The following is a 17,840-nucleotide window of genomic DNA, read 5'->3' as shown; positions in this document are numbered from 1 at the left end:
ACACCCATTTACGCAATTGAGTAGTTGGAGAAATTCTAGCCATTGTAGTTCCTTTAGACCCTGACAGTGATGGGTTCTGAAGGTGCAGTTATTAGCGAACTTGTCAATTTTGTTGTAACATGTCACAAATCTAGCAAGATCATGTTTTCTGATATGGGTAAGGACTGGTGCCGCAAACATTAGAGTGGACAATAGATGGGTCTGGGCTAGGGAAATTCTCGCTTTTTTTGAGAGAAAGTTTTTGTGTCTGTATAGTATTCCTATTTTTTATGGACCTTTTTGATGGTTTGTGAAATGTGGACATCAAACTGTAGTTTTTATCAATTTCTGCACGCAGGAGTTTGGTGTGATCAGAGGGGGTGATGATAGTACCATTTTTAGAAATGATTGAGAAGGACAGAGAGGTAGGAATAGACTTGTTGGGGTGAAAAGAACCAATTTAGTCTTTTTGATATTTAGGATAAGTTGGATCTGAGCAATCCAACTTTCCACTAAGCTAAACGAATCCTGAGTGAGTTGCTGTAACGTGGTAAGTGAAGGTGCAGAGCAGATAAGAGTCGAATCATCTGTGTACTGTATGAGTGTAGCAGGGTGGGTGGAGGTATGAAGATTGTTAGTAAAAATCGAGAAAAGGAGAGGACCTAATATAGTGCCTTGTGGTACACCTATGGTTGTTGGGAGGAGAGGAGATAGTACACCTTGCCATTGGACAGACTGCTGCCTATCTGACAGATAATTTTTAAACCAGGCAATAGTTGGAGGGGCAAAGGCTAGAGAGGCAAGGGTGTCTAGAAGTAGGGAGTGTGAGACCATGTGAAATGCTTTCGAGAGGTCTAAAAATATAGCAGATACAAAGTTGTTGTTTTGGTTTGACAGGTTAGTAAAAAAGAGAAGAGCAGTTGTTGTGCTATGGTGTTGCCGAAAGCCATGTTGTGTGGAGGAGAAAAGACTGTGTGAGTTTAGGAAATTCATTAATTGAGAGTATATACATTTTTCGAATAGTTTAGATAGAGGGGATAGAATCGCAATTGGACGATAATTAGAGAAATCATAGGAATTACCACCTTTGTGAAGTGAAATAAAATGTGAAATTTCCATAGTTGTGTGAAGTGAAATAAAATGTGAAATTTCCATAGTTGTGGGATGTAGGCTTCCTGTATGGAGCGATTGATAAGGATGGATACAGGGTAAGAAATGGACTCAGAAGCTATTTTGAGGAAGTTAGAAGGAAGATTGTCTGCAGCAAGGGTGGTAGGCTTCAGTTTTAGGAGAAGTTTTTTAATAGTAGAGGTAGGAACAGATGAGAGAGTAAAGGAGGGATGTTATCAGGGTATTTTGTCGAGATATCTGAAAGTTTGATTTTGGATAGTTGGGAGGATAAAGTCAGGACACATTCTGTAAAGTGTTGATTTAATTGGGAGGCTATGTCTTTAGTATGGTTGATGGAGGTGGAAGTTGGAGTGGTGGTTTTACCTGGTTTTAACAGTGAGTTGATAGTATGCCAAAAGTTCTGAGGGTCTTTTCAGTGATTATTTTGGGCAGCAAGGAAATAATTCTGTTTATCTAATTTGGTTTGTGTCTTGGCCTGATTTCTGAGTTGTTGGTAGTTTTGTTTGGATAGGCTAATGTTTTCTCTTTTCCACATTTTCCAAGCCTTGTCTCTAGACTTCTTTAGGGCTCTTGTGTCCCTACTTAGCCATGGTCTGTAGTTGTCTTAACTTTAACTTTCCTAATGGGTGCGACTAAATTTAGGACATTAATGAAAGTGCTATTAAAGTAGTCGACGGCCTGGTCTAATCTTGGGGTTTTAAGTGGTTCCCAGTTACATTGTTTTAGAATGGAGTTAAGATCCTGTATATATATTTAGTCTGTGGTCATCTCTGACTTGTCTAAAAGCTATGGGCTTAGCCAAGTTGCTGCGTTTACGAAGGAGGACTGTGGGGTGATGGTCACTTAGAGTGTCTGGTAGGCATCCTGTCTGGTAGTTTTGTTTAGAGCAATTGACTAGCGTCCAGTCTAGTATAGATGTTTTGTTTTTTTTATCTATTCTAGTGGGTTCTTGGATGAGTTGGGAAAAACCAAAGAGAATGATGTGGTTAGTGGGTTTGTTAGAGTTGCATGCTAACCAGTCAGTGTTTAGGTCACCTAGTAGGATGGTTTCCTATGGAAGTTTATCTGTAGTCCAGTGTAGGATTTCTTCAATGGTGGGGGAGTTATTAACTGGGGGAATGTAACAGCAGAGTATATTGATTTTTTTGGTGGTGTTTATATATAGGACTGAGCCTAAGATTTCAGCATTTTGAAATTTAGGTAAAGGGGTTTGTAGGGGTTTTATGTTAAGTGTACTTTTAGAGAGGATAGCAATTCCACCTCATTTCTTGCTTACTCTATCCTGTCTTAATATATTATAGCCTGGTGGAAGGATTTCCTCATCTTGGGTGTTTGGTTTTAGCCAGGTCTCAGTAATGGTTAGTATGTCTGGGGAGTAGTGGGCTATAAATGCATGTAGGTCAGGAAGTTTGTTAGATATACTCCTAGTGCTGATATTAAGTATCGATAGGTCAAAGGTTTGTTTGGTTGATAATAGAGTGTTAATGGCCCTGGGTTTGGGTGTATGTCTCTGAAGTGAGTAGTTTCTCTGTGATAAACAGTATATATTTATTAGTGGTGTGGGATACTTCTGTGTTGGATCTAAGTGATATTTTTCTAGTGTAATAAGTGGTTATGTGAAACTTATATATGTGTAGTATTGAGTTGTCTTTAAATAATGTGGCAGTGACAGGGAAATCTGAGGGTGTGTTTGATTTTGTGTAAGTATGTGTTATATGGAATGCAGTGTTTTCTAATGTTGTGTTAGTATGAATGGTTGTGATGAAGGTTAGGTATGTGAGTGTAAAACAAATAATTCCTAGTCTGAGATGCATTTTTTTGAAAGAGTGGTGGTTGTATACTATTGGTGGTGTGGTTTGAGTGTGGAGGGAAGAGTAAGGGTATGCTGGTAGGTACTAAATTTGTATTAGTGAAAAGTTAGTAGGGGAATGTAAGGCCTAACATAAACTAACAAAAAACAAATAGAAACACTTCAGTGTTTATAACACTAGCAAAGAATTATGTAGTATTGTACAAGTAACTCCACAATGTCAGTTTACAAATTTAAAATACTTCTTATAACAATAAAATATCAGACTACAGTGTTTAAACAATATATAAAAAAATAACATTGTGTCTATGATGTTATCACAAACTGTACATTCAGTTAACAAAAAATATAAATGTAAGCATAAAGTCCCAAAAGGGAAGCAAAATCCAGGATACATACTGCCGAACAGTACCGTGACACAACAATAAAATGTCTCACAGTTTTAATAATGTCATCGCTTGAAATAATCTAATTATAATATGTTTTTAAATTAGTAAACTCTCAAATTCTAGATAGTGTCTTTATCCTAGTCTAGTATTAAACAAAAATATGGATTCACCTTCTATTTTTCTCTTACATATTTTACATTCTGTCTTAGGTCCAAAGGGACTGTTTAGCTTTCCAAGACTTCTTGGAATCGGTCTCATCTGGTCCTGCACTGACTTCATATACATTATATTTTTGCTAACCTGCCATGTGTAAAAAAACAAAAACAATTACCTAATATAACACTGTTATGATTAGTGACATTGCACAGTTCTGAAATATGGCTACCCACATTTTCCAATGTTTACTTACAGTGTGGTATCAAAGGTGGGCTATGACTCTCCACATACATCTTTCTCATTTTTAATGCAATTACACTTTTGCTCACTGTTTCTGTTTTATATGTCTTTCCTTGTGGGTACAGTCTCAAAATGGTGGTCTTCACGAATCTTTGTTAAAAGTCACAATCTTCAGTTTTACCTCTTACTTTTCAGGTGGAAATTATACTGGACTCGAAACAGATTTAGAAACTAAACTGGCATTAGTACTCAAAGACTGAAAATAACTAGGGGTCACTGTGGCAGTTTTTATTGCTGCAGACTGCTCATGATCCTGTAAGATATTATTCCTCATCTGAACTGATTCATCTTTCTGGAGAGCATTCTCTGAAGTAGTCGTTAATACTGGGCCATTCAGTTTTTCAGGTGATTCTTCTGGTGGTGCTTTAAGGTCTAAAGCAGACTTAGTAGCTAATGGGGCAGTTGACACGTTCTTGTTTGCACTACTTTTTTCCCATAATGATCTGATGCTTCTATACGTCCAGTGAGATGCAGCATATACATTCTGTCCAGTAACTTTTGCAACTACTACTGCTTGAGCTGGGTAACAGAGAGAGACTCCTAAAGTAGTCAGCCCAAGAGGATAAATCACCTTCTTAAACCTAGAACCTTTCCGTGCTAGAACTACACCAGCAAATCCACACACAGTGATTCTTGGCAAAAATCCTTCAGGAGGATTCTTTATGAAACTGTAACTATCTTGTCCAAAATAAACTGTATTTAATACCCCATTTTTTGCAGAGTTACAAATGCCTTTATAGCATTCAGTAAATGGATGGAATGTTTGCCGAATTGCAGAAAATCCCTTTTTCACATGACCATGTTCTTCAACAAACATAGTACTTTGAAGCAGGTGGACTTTAAACAGACAGCTGTTGTGGTCTTATCAGCTGTGGACTTTTAGCATCCTCTGCTGCTGCATAGACTGTGTGTGCACCAACAGTGAGCCCTGCAGACACTGTTGCCAATCTAGCACACTTCTTTCCTTGTTTTTAAATGATGCCCAAAGGGCCATGCCCTTTATTAAAAAAATAATATAACCCATTAATGTGACACTTTTTTTACCCATGGTATTCCCCAATCTGTGGAATAAACTGCTGATTAGGTGAAGTAGAACCTTAGGTACATTCAGGGTTAATCTAGTCAATTGAATGGGTACTCTCACTTTTTTCTGTGACTGTTTGAGGCACGAGGGAACTCTAGATGTTGACAGCTCCAGGCTAGGCTGGTAGTGGTCTGTTGATAGATTCCATAGCATGTACCTGTGAATTTATGAACCAATATTTCGTGTATTATTTTGTATATTAATGCCTAGAAATGCAGCAAAAGTAATCAGATTTTTGGAAAGTCTTATAGTGTACCTGATGACTAAAGAAATGTTGCAACAATGGCAAGGAAGAGAAAATTAATTCTAGAGAAACAAAGAGAGCAGTATTAGGAATATAAAACTTTCAGAGAAACATTAAAACAATAAATACATAACATTTGTGAAGCAAGACATTGATGAACATATTTTACTCAGCGTTTCAGGGATATCATGGAGATTCTAAGCCCTCCAGTTTGTGTATTAAAACGGTTGCCAGCACTGGAGATAGACAGTAGACACCAAAAAAGTAGACTCTGAAGATTTTAAACTACTGGATGTAGTGAAACAGTTTCATTTGTTCTGCAGAATATAATACAGAGCTGGCATCATGCCAGCTTAGAAAGCATTTGCTGTATGGCTTGTCATTCTTTTAACCAGAAATCAAATCAGAATGATTCTCAGGTTTCCTGATGGAAATAGGCTGTCAGTAACATAGTGAAAACACAAGCAATTCCTGATGTTTGATAAATGCTTCATTTGATGCTTTCTCAGTATGTAAATGTAATTCAGTTCAGGCAAATCCAAAATGAAAACTAGAGTTTGTTTACTTATTTCTTCCAGTTGGTAGAAGTATGGTGTACCATCACATACACTCTACAATCACTGTAATTTATTTTATTATTTTATTTGCAGTTTGTTAACCGGGAAAGTACAGTGGACCAAAATGAGCCCGTTTTCAGTGGAGGCCTGGGGAGAAAAACTCCATATACAATTATTACAATGATAATATCAACAAAGTTAACAAGTACAATACAGTTTTTAAAACTACTAAAACACAGTAATATAGAAGACAGAATAATAACATTTGAGCACTACAGTAATATAGAAGACAGAATAATAACATTTGAGCACTACAGTAATATAGAAGACAGAATAATAACATTTGAGCAAGGTGTTGTAACATAGCATTGAATGAATTTAAAACATAAGTCTTTTGGAGGACGTAAGTATAATTTGGAGTGCAGGCATTTATGCATTCAACGTTTCATGAAGTGAGAGTCAGGAAAATTAGAGGAGGAGAGTAGAACAGTGAGAGTCGAATAGGCTGAGTTGTGAGAAAGGAAAAAGGGAGAGGGAATGGAAATGAAATGAAGGGAGTCACTAAGGGTGAGTTATGAGAAAGGAAAAAAGGGTGAGGGAGTGGAAATGAAATGAAGGGAGTCACTAGGGTGAGTTGTGAGAAAGGAAAAAAGGGAGAGGGAGTGGAAATGAAATGAAGGGAGTCACTAGGGTGAGTTATGAGAAAGGAAAAGGGAGAGGGAGAGGAAATGAAATGAAGGGAGTCATTAGGGTGACTTATGAGAAAGGAAAAAGGGAGGGAGTGGAAATGAAATGAAGGGAGTCACTAGGGTGACTTATGAGAAAGGAAAAAGGGAGAGGGAGTGGAAATGAAATGAAGGGAGTCACTAGGGTGAGTTATGAGAAAGGAAAAAGGGAGAGGGAGTGGAAATGAATGAAGGGAGTCACTAGGGTGAGTTATGAGAAAGGAAAAAGGGAGAGCGAGTGGAAATGAAGTGAGTCACTAGGGTGAGTTATGAAAAAGGAAAAAGGGAGAGGGAGTGGAAATTAAGTGAGTCACTAGGGTGAGTTATGAGAAAGGAAAAAGGATGAGAGAGTGGAAATGAAATGAATTGAGTCACTAGGCTGAGTTATGAGAAAGGAAAACAGATGAGGGAGTGGAAATGAAATGAAGGGAGTCACTAGGGTAAGTTATGAGAAAGGAAAAAGGTGAGGGAGTGGAAATGAAAGGAAGGGAGTCACTAGGGTGACTTATGAGAAAGGAAAAAGGAGAGGGAGTCGAAATGAAATGAAGGAGTCACTAGGGTGAGTTATGAGAAAGGAAAAGGGGAGACGGAGTGGAAATGAAATGAAGGGAGTCACTAGGGTGAGTTATGAGAAAGGAAAAAGGTGAGGGAGTGGAAATGAAATGAAGGGAGTCACTAGGGTGAGTTATGAGAAAGGAAAAAGGGAGAGGGAGTGGAAATGAAATGAAGGTAGTAACTAGGGTGACTTATGAGAAAGGATGAAAGTGAGAGGGAGTGGAAATGAAATGAAGGGAGTCACTAGGGTGACTTATGAGAAAGGAAAAAAGGGAGAGGGAGTGGAAATGAAATGAAGGGAGTCACTAGGGTGACTTATGAGAAAGGAAAAAAGGGAGAGGGAGTCACTAGGGTGAGTTATGAGAAAGGAAAAAAGGGAGAGGGAGTGGAAATGAAATGAAGGGAGTCACTAGGGTGACTTATGAGAAAGGAAAAAGGGAGAGGGAGTGGAAATGGAATGAAGGGAGTCACTAGGGTGACTTATGAGAAAGGAAAAAAGGGAGAGGGAGTCACTAGGGTAAGTTATGAGCAAAGAAAAAGGGAGAGGGACTGGAAATGAAATGAAGGGAGTCATTAGGGTGAGTTATGAGAAAAAAATAAAGGAGAGGGAGTTGAAATGAAAGGAGTTACTAGGGTGAATTATGAGAAAGGAAAAAGGGAGAGGGAGTGGAAATGAAATAAAGGGAGTCACTAGGGTGAGTTATGAAAAAGGTAAAAGGGGAGATGGAGTGGAAATGAAATGAAGGGAGTCACTAGGGTGAGTTATGAGAAAGGAAAAAGGGTGAGGGAGTGGAAATGAAATGAAAGGAGTCACTAGGGTGAGTTATGAGAAAGGAAAAAGGGAGAGGGAGTGGAAATGAAATAAAGGGAGTCACTAGGGTGAGTTATGAGAAAGGAAAAGGGGAGAGGGAGTGGAAATGAAATGAAGAGGTCACTAGGGTGAGTTATGAGAAAGGAAAAAAGGGGAGAGGGAGTGGAAATGAAATGAAGGGAGTCGCTAGGGTAAATTATGAAAAAGGAAAAAGGAGTGGGATGGAAATTAAATGAAGTGCTCACTAGGGTGAGTTATGAGAAAGGAAAAAAGGAGAGGGAGTGGAAATGAAATGAAGGACTCACTAGGGTGAGTTATGAGAAAGGAAAAAGGGAGAGGGAGTTGAAATGAAATGCAGGGAGTCACTTGGGTGACTTATGAGAAAGGAAAAATGAGAGGGAGTGGAAATGAAATGAAGGGAGTCACTAGGGTGAGTTATGAGAAAGGAAAAGGGAGAGGGAGTGGAAATGAAATGAAGGGAGTCACTAGGGTGAGTTATGAGAAAGGAAAAAGGGAGAGGGAGTGGAAATGAAATGAAGGGAGTCACTAGGGTGAGTTATGAGAAAGGAAAAAGGTAACGGGAGTGGAAATGAAATTAAGAGAGTCTCTATGGTGAGTTATGAGAAAAGAAAATGGAGGGAGTGGAAATGAAATGAAGGGAGTCACTAGGGTGAGTTATGAGAAAGGAAAAAGGGATAGGAGTGGAAATAAAATGAAGGGAGTCACTAGGGTGAGTTATGAGAAAGGAAAAAGGGAGAGGGAGTGGAAATGAAATGAAGGGAGTCACTAGGGTGAGTTATGAGAAAGGAAAAAGGGAGAGGGAGTGGAAATGAAATGAAGGGAGTCACTAGGGTGAGTTATGAGAAAGGAAAAGGGAGAGGTAGTGGAAATGAAATGAAGGGAGTCACTAGGCTGAGCTATGAGAAAGGAAAAAGGGAGAGGGAGTGGAAAGGAAATTAAGGGAGTCACTAGGCTGAGCTATGAGAAAGGAAAAAGGGAGAGGGAGTGGAAATGAAATGAAGTGAGTTACTAAGATGAGTTATGAGAAAGAAAAAAATGGAGATGGAGTGGAAATGAAATGAAGGGAGTCACTAGGGTGAGTTATGAGAAAGGAAAAGGGAGAGGAGTGGAAATGAAATGAAGGAGTCACTAGGGTGAGTTATGAGAAAGGAAAAAAGGGAGAGGAGTGGAAATGAAATGAAGGAGTCACTAGGGTGAGTTATGAGAAAGGAAAAGGGAGAGGGAGTGGAAATGAAATGAAGGGAGTCACTAGGGTGAGTTATGAGAAAGAAAAGGGAGAGGGAGTGGAAATGAAATGAAGGGAGTCACTAGGGTGAGTTATGAGAAAGGAAAGTGAGAGGGAGGGGAAATGAAATGAAAGGAGTCACTGGGGTGAGTTATGAAAAAGAAAAAAGGAGAGGGAGTGGAAATGAAATAAACGGAGTCACTTGGCTGAGTTATGACAAAGGAAAAGGGAGAGGGAGTGGAAATGAAATGAAGGGAGTCACTAGGGTAAGTTATGAGAAAGGAAAAAGGTGAGGGAGTGGAAATGAAATGAAATAAGTCTCTAGGGTGAGTTATGAGAAAGGAAAAAGGAGAGGGAGTGGAAATGAAATGAAGGAGTCACTAGGGTGAGTTATGAGAAAGGAAAAAGGAGAGGGAGTGGAAATGAAATTAATGGAGTCACTAGGGTGAGTTATGAGAAAGGAAAAGGGAGAGGGAGTGGAAATGAAATGAAGGGAGTCACTAGGGTGAGTTATGAGAAAGGAAAAAGGAGAGGGAGTGGAAATGAAATGAAGGAGTCACTAGGGTGAGTTATGAGAAAGGAAAAAGGGAGAGGGAGTGGAAATGAAATGAAGGAGTCACTAGGGTGAGTTATGAGAAAGGAAAAAGGGAGAGGGAGGAAATGAAATGAAGGGAGTCACTAGGGTGAGTTATGATAAAGCAGAGAGGGAGTGGAAATTAAATTAAGGTAGTCACTAGGGTGAGTTATGAGAAAGGAAAAGGGAGAGGGAGTGGAAATGAAATGAAGGGAGTCACTAGGGTGAGTTATGAGAAAGGAAAAGGGAGAGGGAGTGGAAATGAAATGAAGGGAGTCACTAGGGTGAGTTATGAGAAAGGAAAAAGGAGAGGAGTGGAAATGAAATGAAGGAGTCACTAGGGTGAGTTATGAGAAAGGAAAAGGGAGAGGGAGTGGAAATGAAATGAAGGGAGTCACTAGGGTGAGTTATGAGAAAGGAAAAGGGAGAGGGAGGGGAAATGAAATGAAGGGAGTCACTAGGGTGAGTTATGAGAAAGGAAAAAGGAGAGGGAGTGGAAATGAAATGAAGGGAGTAACTAGGGTGAGTTATGAGAAAGGAAAACATGGAGGGGGTGGAAATGAAATGAAGGGAGTCACTAGGGTGAGTTATGAGAAAGGAAAAAGGGAGAGGGAGTGGAAATGAAATGAAGGGAGTCACTAGGGTGAGTTATGAGAAAGGAAAAGGGAGAGGAAGTGGAAATGAAATGAAGGGAGTCACTAGGGCGAGTTATGAGAAAGGAAAAAGGGAGAGGGAGTGGAAATGAAATGAAGGGAGTCACTAGGGTGAGTTATGAGAAAGGAAAAAGGGAGAGGGAGTGGAAATGAAATGAAGGGAGTCACTAGGGTGAGTTATGAGAAAGGAAAAAGGGATAGGAGTGGAAATAAAACGAAGGAGTCACTAGGGTGAGTTATGAGAAAGGAAAAGGAGAGGGAGTGGAAATGAAATGAAGGAGTCACTAGGGTGAGTTATGAGAAAGGAAAAAGGGAGAGGGAGTGGAAATGAAATGAAGTGAGTCACTACAGTGAGTTATGAGAAAGGAAAAGGGAGAGGGAGTGGAAATGAAATGAAGGGAGTCACTAGGGTGAGTTATGAGAAAGGAAAAAGGGAGAGGGAGTGGAAATGAAATGAAGGAGTCACTAGGGTGAGTTATGAGAAAGGAAAAAAGAGAGGGAGTGGAAATGAAATGAAGGGAGTCACTAGGGTGAGTTATGAGAAAGGAAAAAGGGAGAGGGAGTGGAAATGAAATGAAGGGAGTCACTAGGGTGAGTTATGAGAAAGGAAAAAGGGAGAGGGAGTGGAAATGAAATGAAGGAGTCACTAGGGTGAGTTATGAGAAAGGAAAAAGGGAGAGGGAGTGGAAATGAAATGAAGGGAGTCACTAGGGTGAGTTATGAGAAAGGAAAAGGGAGAGGGAGTGCAAATGAAATGAAGGGAGTCACTAGTGTGAGTTATGAGAAAGGAAAAATGGGAGTGGAAGTGAAATGAAGGGAGTCACTAGGGTGAGTTATGAGAAAGGAAAAAAGGGAGAGGGAGTGGAAATGAAATGAAGGGAGTCACTAGGGTGAGTTATGAGAAAGGAAAAGGGAGAAGGAGTGGAATTGAAATGAAGGGAGTCACTAGGTTGAGTTATGAGAAAGGAAAAGGAAGAGGGAGTGGAAATGAAATGAAGGAGTCACTAGGGTGAGTTATGAGAAGGGAAAAGGGAGAGGGAGTGGAAATGAAATGAAGGGAGTCACTAGGGTAAGTTATGAGAAGGGAAAAGGGAGAGGGAGTGGAAATGAAATGAAGGGAGTCACTAGGGTGAGTTATGAGAAAGGAAAAGGGAGAGTGAGTGGAAATGAATTGAAGGAGTCACTAGGGTGAGTTATGAAAAAGGAAAAAAAGGGAGAGGGAGTGGAAATGAAATTAAGGGAGTCATTAGGGTAAGTTATGAGAAAGGAAAAGGGAGAGGGAGTGGAAATGAAATGAAGGGAGTCACTAGGGTGAGTTATGAGAAAGGAAAAAGGAGAGGGAGTGGAAATGAAATGAAGGGAGTCACTAGGGTGAGTTATGAGAAAGGAAAAAGGGAGAGGGAGTGGAAATGAAATGAAGGGAGTCACTAGGGTGAGTTATGAGAAAGGAAAAAGGGAGAGGGAGTGGAAATGAAATGAAAGGAGTCACTAGGGTGAGTTATGAGAAAGGAAAAAGGAGAGGGAGTGGAAATGAAATGAAGGGAGTCACTAGGGTGAGTTATGAGAAAAAAGGGAGAGGGAGTGGAAATGAAATGAAGGAGGTCACTAGGGTGAGTTATGAGAAAGGAAAAAGGGAGAGGGAGTGGAAATGAAATGAAGGGAGTCACTAGGGTGAGTTATGAGAAAGGAAAAAGGTGAGGGAGTGGAAATGAAATGAAGGGAGTCACTAGGGTGAGTTATGAGAAAGGAAAAAGGGAGAGGGAGGGAAATGGAATGAAGGGAGTCACTAGGGTGAGTTATGAGAAAGGAAAAGGGAGAGGGAGTGGAAATGAAATGAAGGGAGTCACTAGGGTGAGTTATGAGAAAGGAAAAAAGGAGAGGGAGGGAAATGGAATGAAGGGAGTCACTAGGGTGAGTTATGAGAAAGGAACAAGGGAGAGGGATTGGAAATGAAATTAAAGGAGTCACTAGGGTGAGTTATGAGAAAGGAAAAGGGAGAGGGAGTGGAAATGAAATGAAGGGAGTCACTAGGGTGAGTTATGAGAAAGGAAAAAAGGAGAGGGAGTGGAAATGAAATGAAGGGAGTCACTAGGGTGAGTTATGAGAAAGGAAAAAGGGAGAGGGAGTGGAAATGAAATGAAGGGAGTCACTAGGGTGAGTTATGAGAAAGGAAAAGGGAGAGGGAGTGGAAATGAAATGAAGGGAGTCACTAGACTGAGTTATGAGAAAGGAAAAAGGGAGAGGGAGTGGAAGTGAAGTGAGTCACTAGGGTGAGTTATGAGAAAGGAAAAGGAGAAAGAGTGGAAATGAAATGAAGGGAGTCACTAGGGTGAGTTATGAAAATGAAAAGGGAGAGGTTCTGGAAATGCAATGAAGGGAGTCACTAAGGTGAGTTATGAGAAAGGAAAAAAGGGAGAGGGAGTGGAAATGAAATGAAGGGAGTCACTAGGGTGAGTTATGAGAAAGGAAAAAGGAGAGGGAGTGGAAATGAAATGAAGGGAGTCACTAGGGTGAGTTATGAGAAAGGAAAAGGGAGAGGGAGTGGAAATGAAATGAAGGGAGTCACTAGGGTGAGTTATGAGAAAGGAAAAAGGGAGAGGGAGTGGAAATGAAATGAAGGGAGTCACTAGGGTGAGTTATGAGAAAGGAAAAAGGGAGAGGGACTGGAAATGAAATGAAGGGAGTCACTAGGGTGAGTTATGAGAAAGTAAATAAAGGAGAGGGAGTTGAAATGAAAGGAGTTACTAGGGTGAGTTATGAGAAAGGAAAAAGGGAGAGGGAGTGGAAATGAAATGAAGGGAGTCACTAGGGTGAGTTATGAGAAAGGAAAAGGGGAGAGGGAGTGGAATGAAATGAATGGAGTCACTAGGGTGAGTTATGAGAAATGAAAAGGGGGGATGGGGTGGAAATGAAATGAACGGAGTCACTAGGGTGAATTATGAGAAAGGAAAAAATGGGAAGGAGTGGAAATGAAATGAAAGGAGTTACTAGGGTGAGTTATGAGAAAGGAAAAGGGAAGAGGGAGTGGAAATGAAATGAAGAGGTCACTAGGGTGACTTATGAGAAAGGAAAAAGGGAGAGGGAGTGGAAATGAAATGAAGGGAGTCACTAGGGTGAGTTATGAGAAAGGAAAAAGGGAGAGGGAGTGGAAATGAAATGAAGGGAGTCACTAGGCTGAGTTATGAGAAAGGAAAAGGGAGAGGAGTGGAAATGAAATGAAGGGAGTCACTAGGGTGAGTTATGAGAAAGGAAAAAGGGAGAGGGAGTGGAAATGAAATGAAGGGAGTCACTAGGGTGAGTTATGAGAAAGGAAAAAGGGAGAGGGAGTGGAAATGAAATGAAGGTAGTCACATGGGTGAGTTATGAGAATGGAAAAAGGGAGAGGGAGTGGAAATGAAATGAAGGGAGTCACTAGGGTGAGTTATGAGAAAGGAAAAAGGGGAGAGGAAGTGGAAATGAAATGAAGGAGTCACTAGGGTGAGTTATGAGAAAGGAAAAAAGGGAGAGGGAGTGGAAATGAAATGAAGGGAGTCGATAGGGTGATTTATGAGAAAAAAAGGGAGAGGGAGTGGAAATGAAATGAAGGAGGTCACTAGGGTGAGTTATGAGAAAGGAAAAAGGGAGAGGGAGTGGAAATGAAATGAAGGGAGTCACTAGGGTGAGTTATGAGAAAGGAAAAAGGGAGAGGGAGTGGAAATGAAATGAAGGAGTCACTAGGGTGAGTTATGAGAAAGGAAAAGGGAGAGGGAGTGGAAATGAAATGAAGGGAGTCACTAGGGTGAGTTATGAGAAAGGAAAAAGGGAGAGGGAGTGGAAATGAAATGAAGGGAGTCACTAGGGTGAGTTATGAGAAAGGAAAAAGGGAGAAGGAGTGGAAATGAAATGAAGGAGTCACTAGGGTGAGTTATGAGAAAGGAAAAAGGGAGAGGGAGTGGAAATGAAATGAAGGAGTCACTAGGGTGAGTTATGAGAAAGGAAAAAGGGAGAGGGAGTGGAAATGAAATGAAGGGAGTCACTAGGGTGAGTTATGAGAAAGGAGGAAAGAGAGGAGGAAATGAAATGAAGGAGTCACTAGGGTGAGTTATGAGAAAGGAAAAGGAGAGGGAGTGGAAATGAAATGAAGGAGTCACTAGGGTGAGTTATGAGAAAGGAAAAAGGGAGAGGGAGTGGAAATGAAATGAAGGGAGTCACTAGGGTGAGTTATGAGAAAGGAAAAAGGGAGAGGGAGTGGAAATGAAATGAAGGGAGTCACTAGGGTGAGTTATGAGAAAGGAGGAAAGGGAGAGGGAGTGGAAATGAAATGAAGGGGTCACTAGGGTGAGTTTTGAGAAAGGAAAACTGGAGAGGGAGTGGAAATGAAATGAAGGGAGTCACTAGGGTAAGTTATGAGAAGGGGAGTGGAAATGAAATGAAGGGAGTCACTAGGGTGAGTTATGAGAAAGGAGGAAAGGGAGAGGGAGTGGAAATGAAATGAAGGGAGTCACTAGGGTGAGTTATGAGAAAGGAAAAATGGAGAGGGAGTGGAAACGAAATGAAGGGAGTCACTAAGGTGAGTTTTGAGAAAGGAAAACTGGAGAGGGAGTGGAAATGAAGGGGGTCACTAGAGTGAGTTTTGAGAAAGGAAAACTGGAGAGGGAGTGGAAATGAAATAAAGGGAGTCACTAGGGTGAGTTATGAGAAAGGAAAAAGGGAGAGGGAGTGGAAATGAATGGAGTAACTTGGTTGAGTTATGAGAAAGGAACAAAAAGAGAGGGAGTGAAAATGAAATGAAGGGAGTCACTAGGGTGAGTTGTGAGAAAGGAAAAAGGGAGAGGGAGTGGAAATGAAATGAAGGGAGTCACTAGGGTGAGTTATGAGAAAGGAAAAAGGGAGAGGGAGTGGAAATGAAATGAAGGGAGTCACTAGGGTGAGTTATAAGAAAGGAAAAAGGGAGAAAGAGTGGAAATTAAATGAAAGGAGTCACTAGGGTGAGTTATGAAAAATTAAAAAGGGAGAGGGAGTGGAAATGAAATGAAGGGAGTCACTAGGGTGAGTTATGAGAAAGGAAAATGGAGAGGGAGTGGAAATGAAATGAAGGGAGTCACTAGGGTGAGTTATGAGAAAGGAAAAAGGGAGAGGGAGTGGAAATGAAATGAAGGGAGTCACTAGGGTGAGTTATGAGAAAGGAAAAAAGAGAGGGAGTGGAAATGAAATGAAGGGAGTCACTAGGGTGACTTATGAGAAAGGAAAAAGGGAGAGGGAGTGGAAATGAAATGAAGGGAGTCACTAGGGTGAGTTATGAGAAAGGAAAAAAGGGAGAGGAGTGGAAATGAAATGAAGGGAGTCACTAGGGTGAGTTATGAGAAAGGAAAAAGAGAGGGAGTGGAAATGAAATGAAGGGAGTCACTAGGGTGAGTTATGAGAAAGGAAAAAGAGAGCAGGAGTGGAAATGAAATGAAGGAGTCACTAGGGTGAGTTATGAGAAAGGAAAAAAGGGAGAGGGAGTGGAAATGAAATGAAGGGAGTCACTAGGGTGACTTATGAGAAAGGAAAAAGGGAGAGGGAGTGGAAATGAAATGAAGGGAGTCACTAGGGTGAGTTAAGAGAAAGGAAAAATGGAGAGGGAGTGGAAATGAAATGAAGGGAGTCACTAGGGTGACTTATGAGAAAGGAAAAAGGGAGAGGGAGTGGAAATGAAATGAAGGGAGTCACTAGGGTGAGTTATGAGAAAGGAAAAAGGGAGACGGAGTGGAAATTATATGAAGGGAGTCACTAGGGTGACATGAGAAAACAGAAAAAGGAGAGGGAGTGAAAATGAAATGAAGGGAGACACTAGGGTGAGTTAAGAGAAAGGAAAAAGGGAGAGGGAGTGGAAATGAAATGAAGGGAGTCACTAGGGTGAGTTATGAGAAAGGAAAAAAGGGAGAGGGAGTGGAAATGAAATGAAGGGAGTCACTAGGGTGAGTTATGAGAAAGGAAAAGGGAGAGGGAGTGGAAATGAAATGAAGGAGTCACTAGGGTGAGTTATGAGAAAGGAAAAAGGGAGAGGAGTGGAAATGAAAATGAAGGGAGTCACTAGGGTGAGTTATGAGAAAGGAAAAAAGGGACAGGGAGTGATAATGAAATGTAAGGAGTCACTAGGGTGAGTTATGAGAAAGGAAAAAGAGAGATTGAGTGGAAATGAAATGAAGGGAGTCACTAGGGTGAGTTATGAGAAAGGAGGAAAGGGAGAGGGAGAGGAAATGAAATGAAGGAGTCACTAGGGTGAGTTATGAGAAAGGAAAAAGGGAGAGGGAGTGGAAATGAAATGGAGTCACTAGGGTGAGTTATGAGAAAGGAGGAAAGGGAGAGGGAGTGGAAATGAAATGAAGGGAGTCACTAGGGTGAGTTATGAGAAAGGAAAAAGGGAGAGGGAGTGGAAATGAAATGAAGGGAGTCACTAGGGTGAGTTATGAGAAAGGAAAAGGGAGAGGGAGTGGAAATGAAATGAAGGGAGTCACTAGGGTGACTTATGAGAAAGGAAAAGGGAGGGAGTGGAAATGAAATGAAGGGAGTCACTAGGGTGAGTTATGAAAAAGGAAGAAGGGAGAGTTAGTGGAAATTAAGGGAGTCACTAGAGTGACTTATGAGAAAGGAAAAAGGAGAGGGAGGGAAATGAAATGAAGGAGTCACTAGGGTGACTTATGAGAAAGGAAAAAGGGAGAGGGAGTGGAAATGAAATGAAGGGAGTCACTAGGGTGACTTATGAGAAAGGAAAAAAGGGAGAGGGAGTGGAAATGAAATGAAGGGAGTCACTAGGGTGACTTATGAGAAAGGAAAAAAGGGTGAGGGAGTGGAAATGAAATGAAGGGAGTCACTAGGGTGACTTATGAGAAAGGAAAAAGGGAGAGGGAGTGGAAATGAAATGAAGGGAGTCACTAGGGTGACTTATGAAAAAGGAAAAAAGGGAGAGGGAGTGGAAATGAAATGAAGGGAGTCACTAGGGTGACTTATGAGAAAGGAAAAAAGGGAGAGGGAGTGGAAATGAAATGAATGGAGTCACTAGGGTGAGTTATGAGAAAGGAAAAATGGGAGAGGTAGTGGAAATGAAAATGAAACGAGTCACTAGGGTGTCATATGAGAAAAAAAAGGGAGAGGGAGTGGAAATGAAACGAAGGAAGTCACTAGGCTGAGATATGAGAAAGGAAAAAAAGGAGAGGGAGTGATAATGAAATGAAGCTGGTCACTAGGGTGAGTTATAAGAAAGGAAAAAGGGAGAGGGAGTGGAAATGAAATGAAGGAGTCACTAGGGTGACTTATGAGAAAGGAAAAAAGGGAGAGGGAGTGGAAATGAAATGAAGGGAGTCACTAGGGTGAGTTATGAGAAAGGAAAACAGGGAGAGGGAGTGGAAATGAAATGAAGGGAGTCACTAGGGTGACTTATGAGAAAGGAAAACAGGGAGAGGGAGTGGAAATGAAATGAAGGGAGTCACTAGGGTGACTTATGAGAAAGGAAAAAAGGGTGAGGGAGTGGAAATGAAATGAAGGGAGTCACTAGGGTGACTTATGAGAAAGGAAAAAAGGGTGAGGGTGTGGAAATGAAATGAAGGGAGTCACTAGGGTGAGTTATGAGAAAGGAAAAAGAGAGAGGGAGTGGAAATGAAATGA

General features: G+C 41.0%; 2 protein-coding genes across 2 annotated transcripts in view; one reads left to right on the top strand and one right to left on the bottom strand.

Annotated features, from left to right (window-relative positions):
• DTNB (dystrobrevin beta) overlaps positions 1-17,840 on the top strand; it is a 2,387,431-nt gene that overhangs the window by 1,445,017 nt on the left and 924,574 nt on the right. The window lies entirely within an intron of this gene.
• On the bottom strand, positions 3,893-4,597 carry LOC122794464 (MICOS complex subunit MIC27-like). Its single transcript, XM_044062882.1, has one exon. It carries the CDS (start codon positions 4,580-4,582, stop codon positions 3,908-3,910), a length of 675 nt encoding a protein of 224 aa, XP_043918817.1. The 5' UTR covers positions 4,583-4,597; the 3' UTR covers positions 3,893-3,907.

Source organism: Protopterus annectens, chromosome 2.part1 (assembly GCF_019279795.1).
Source record: "Protopterus annectens isolate FY-2018-M chromosome 2.part1, PAN1.0, whole genome shotgun sequence".
NCBI lineage: Eukaryota > Metazoa > Chordata > Ceratodontiformes > Protopteridae > Protopterus > Protopterus annectens.
The sequence above is the reverse complement of the archived record's forward strand: the minus strand, read 5'-3'. Positions and strand labels throughout refer to the sequence as shown.

Excerpts from the sequence above, each read along its gene's own strand:
- LOC122794464 (XM_044062882.1), bottom strand. The coding sequence starts at position 4,582 with ATGTTTGTTGAAGAACATGGTCATGTGAAAAAGGGATTTTCTGCAATT.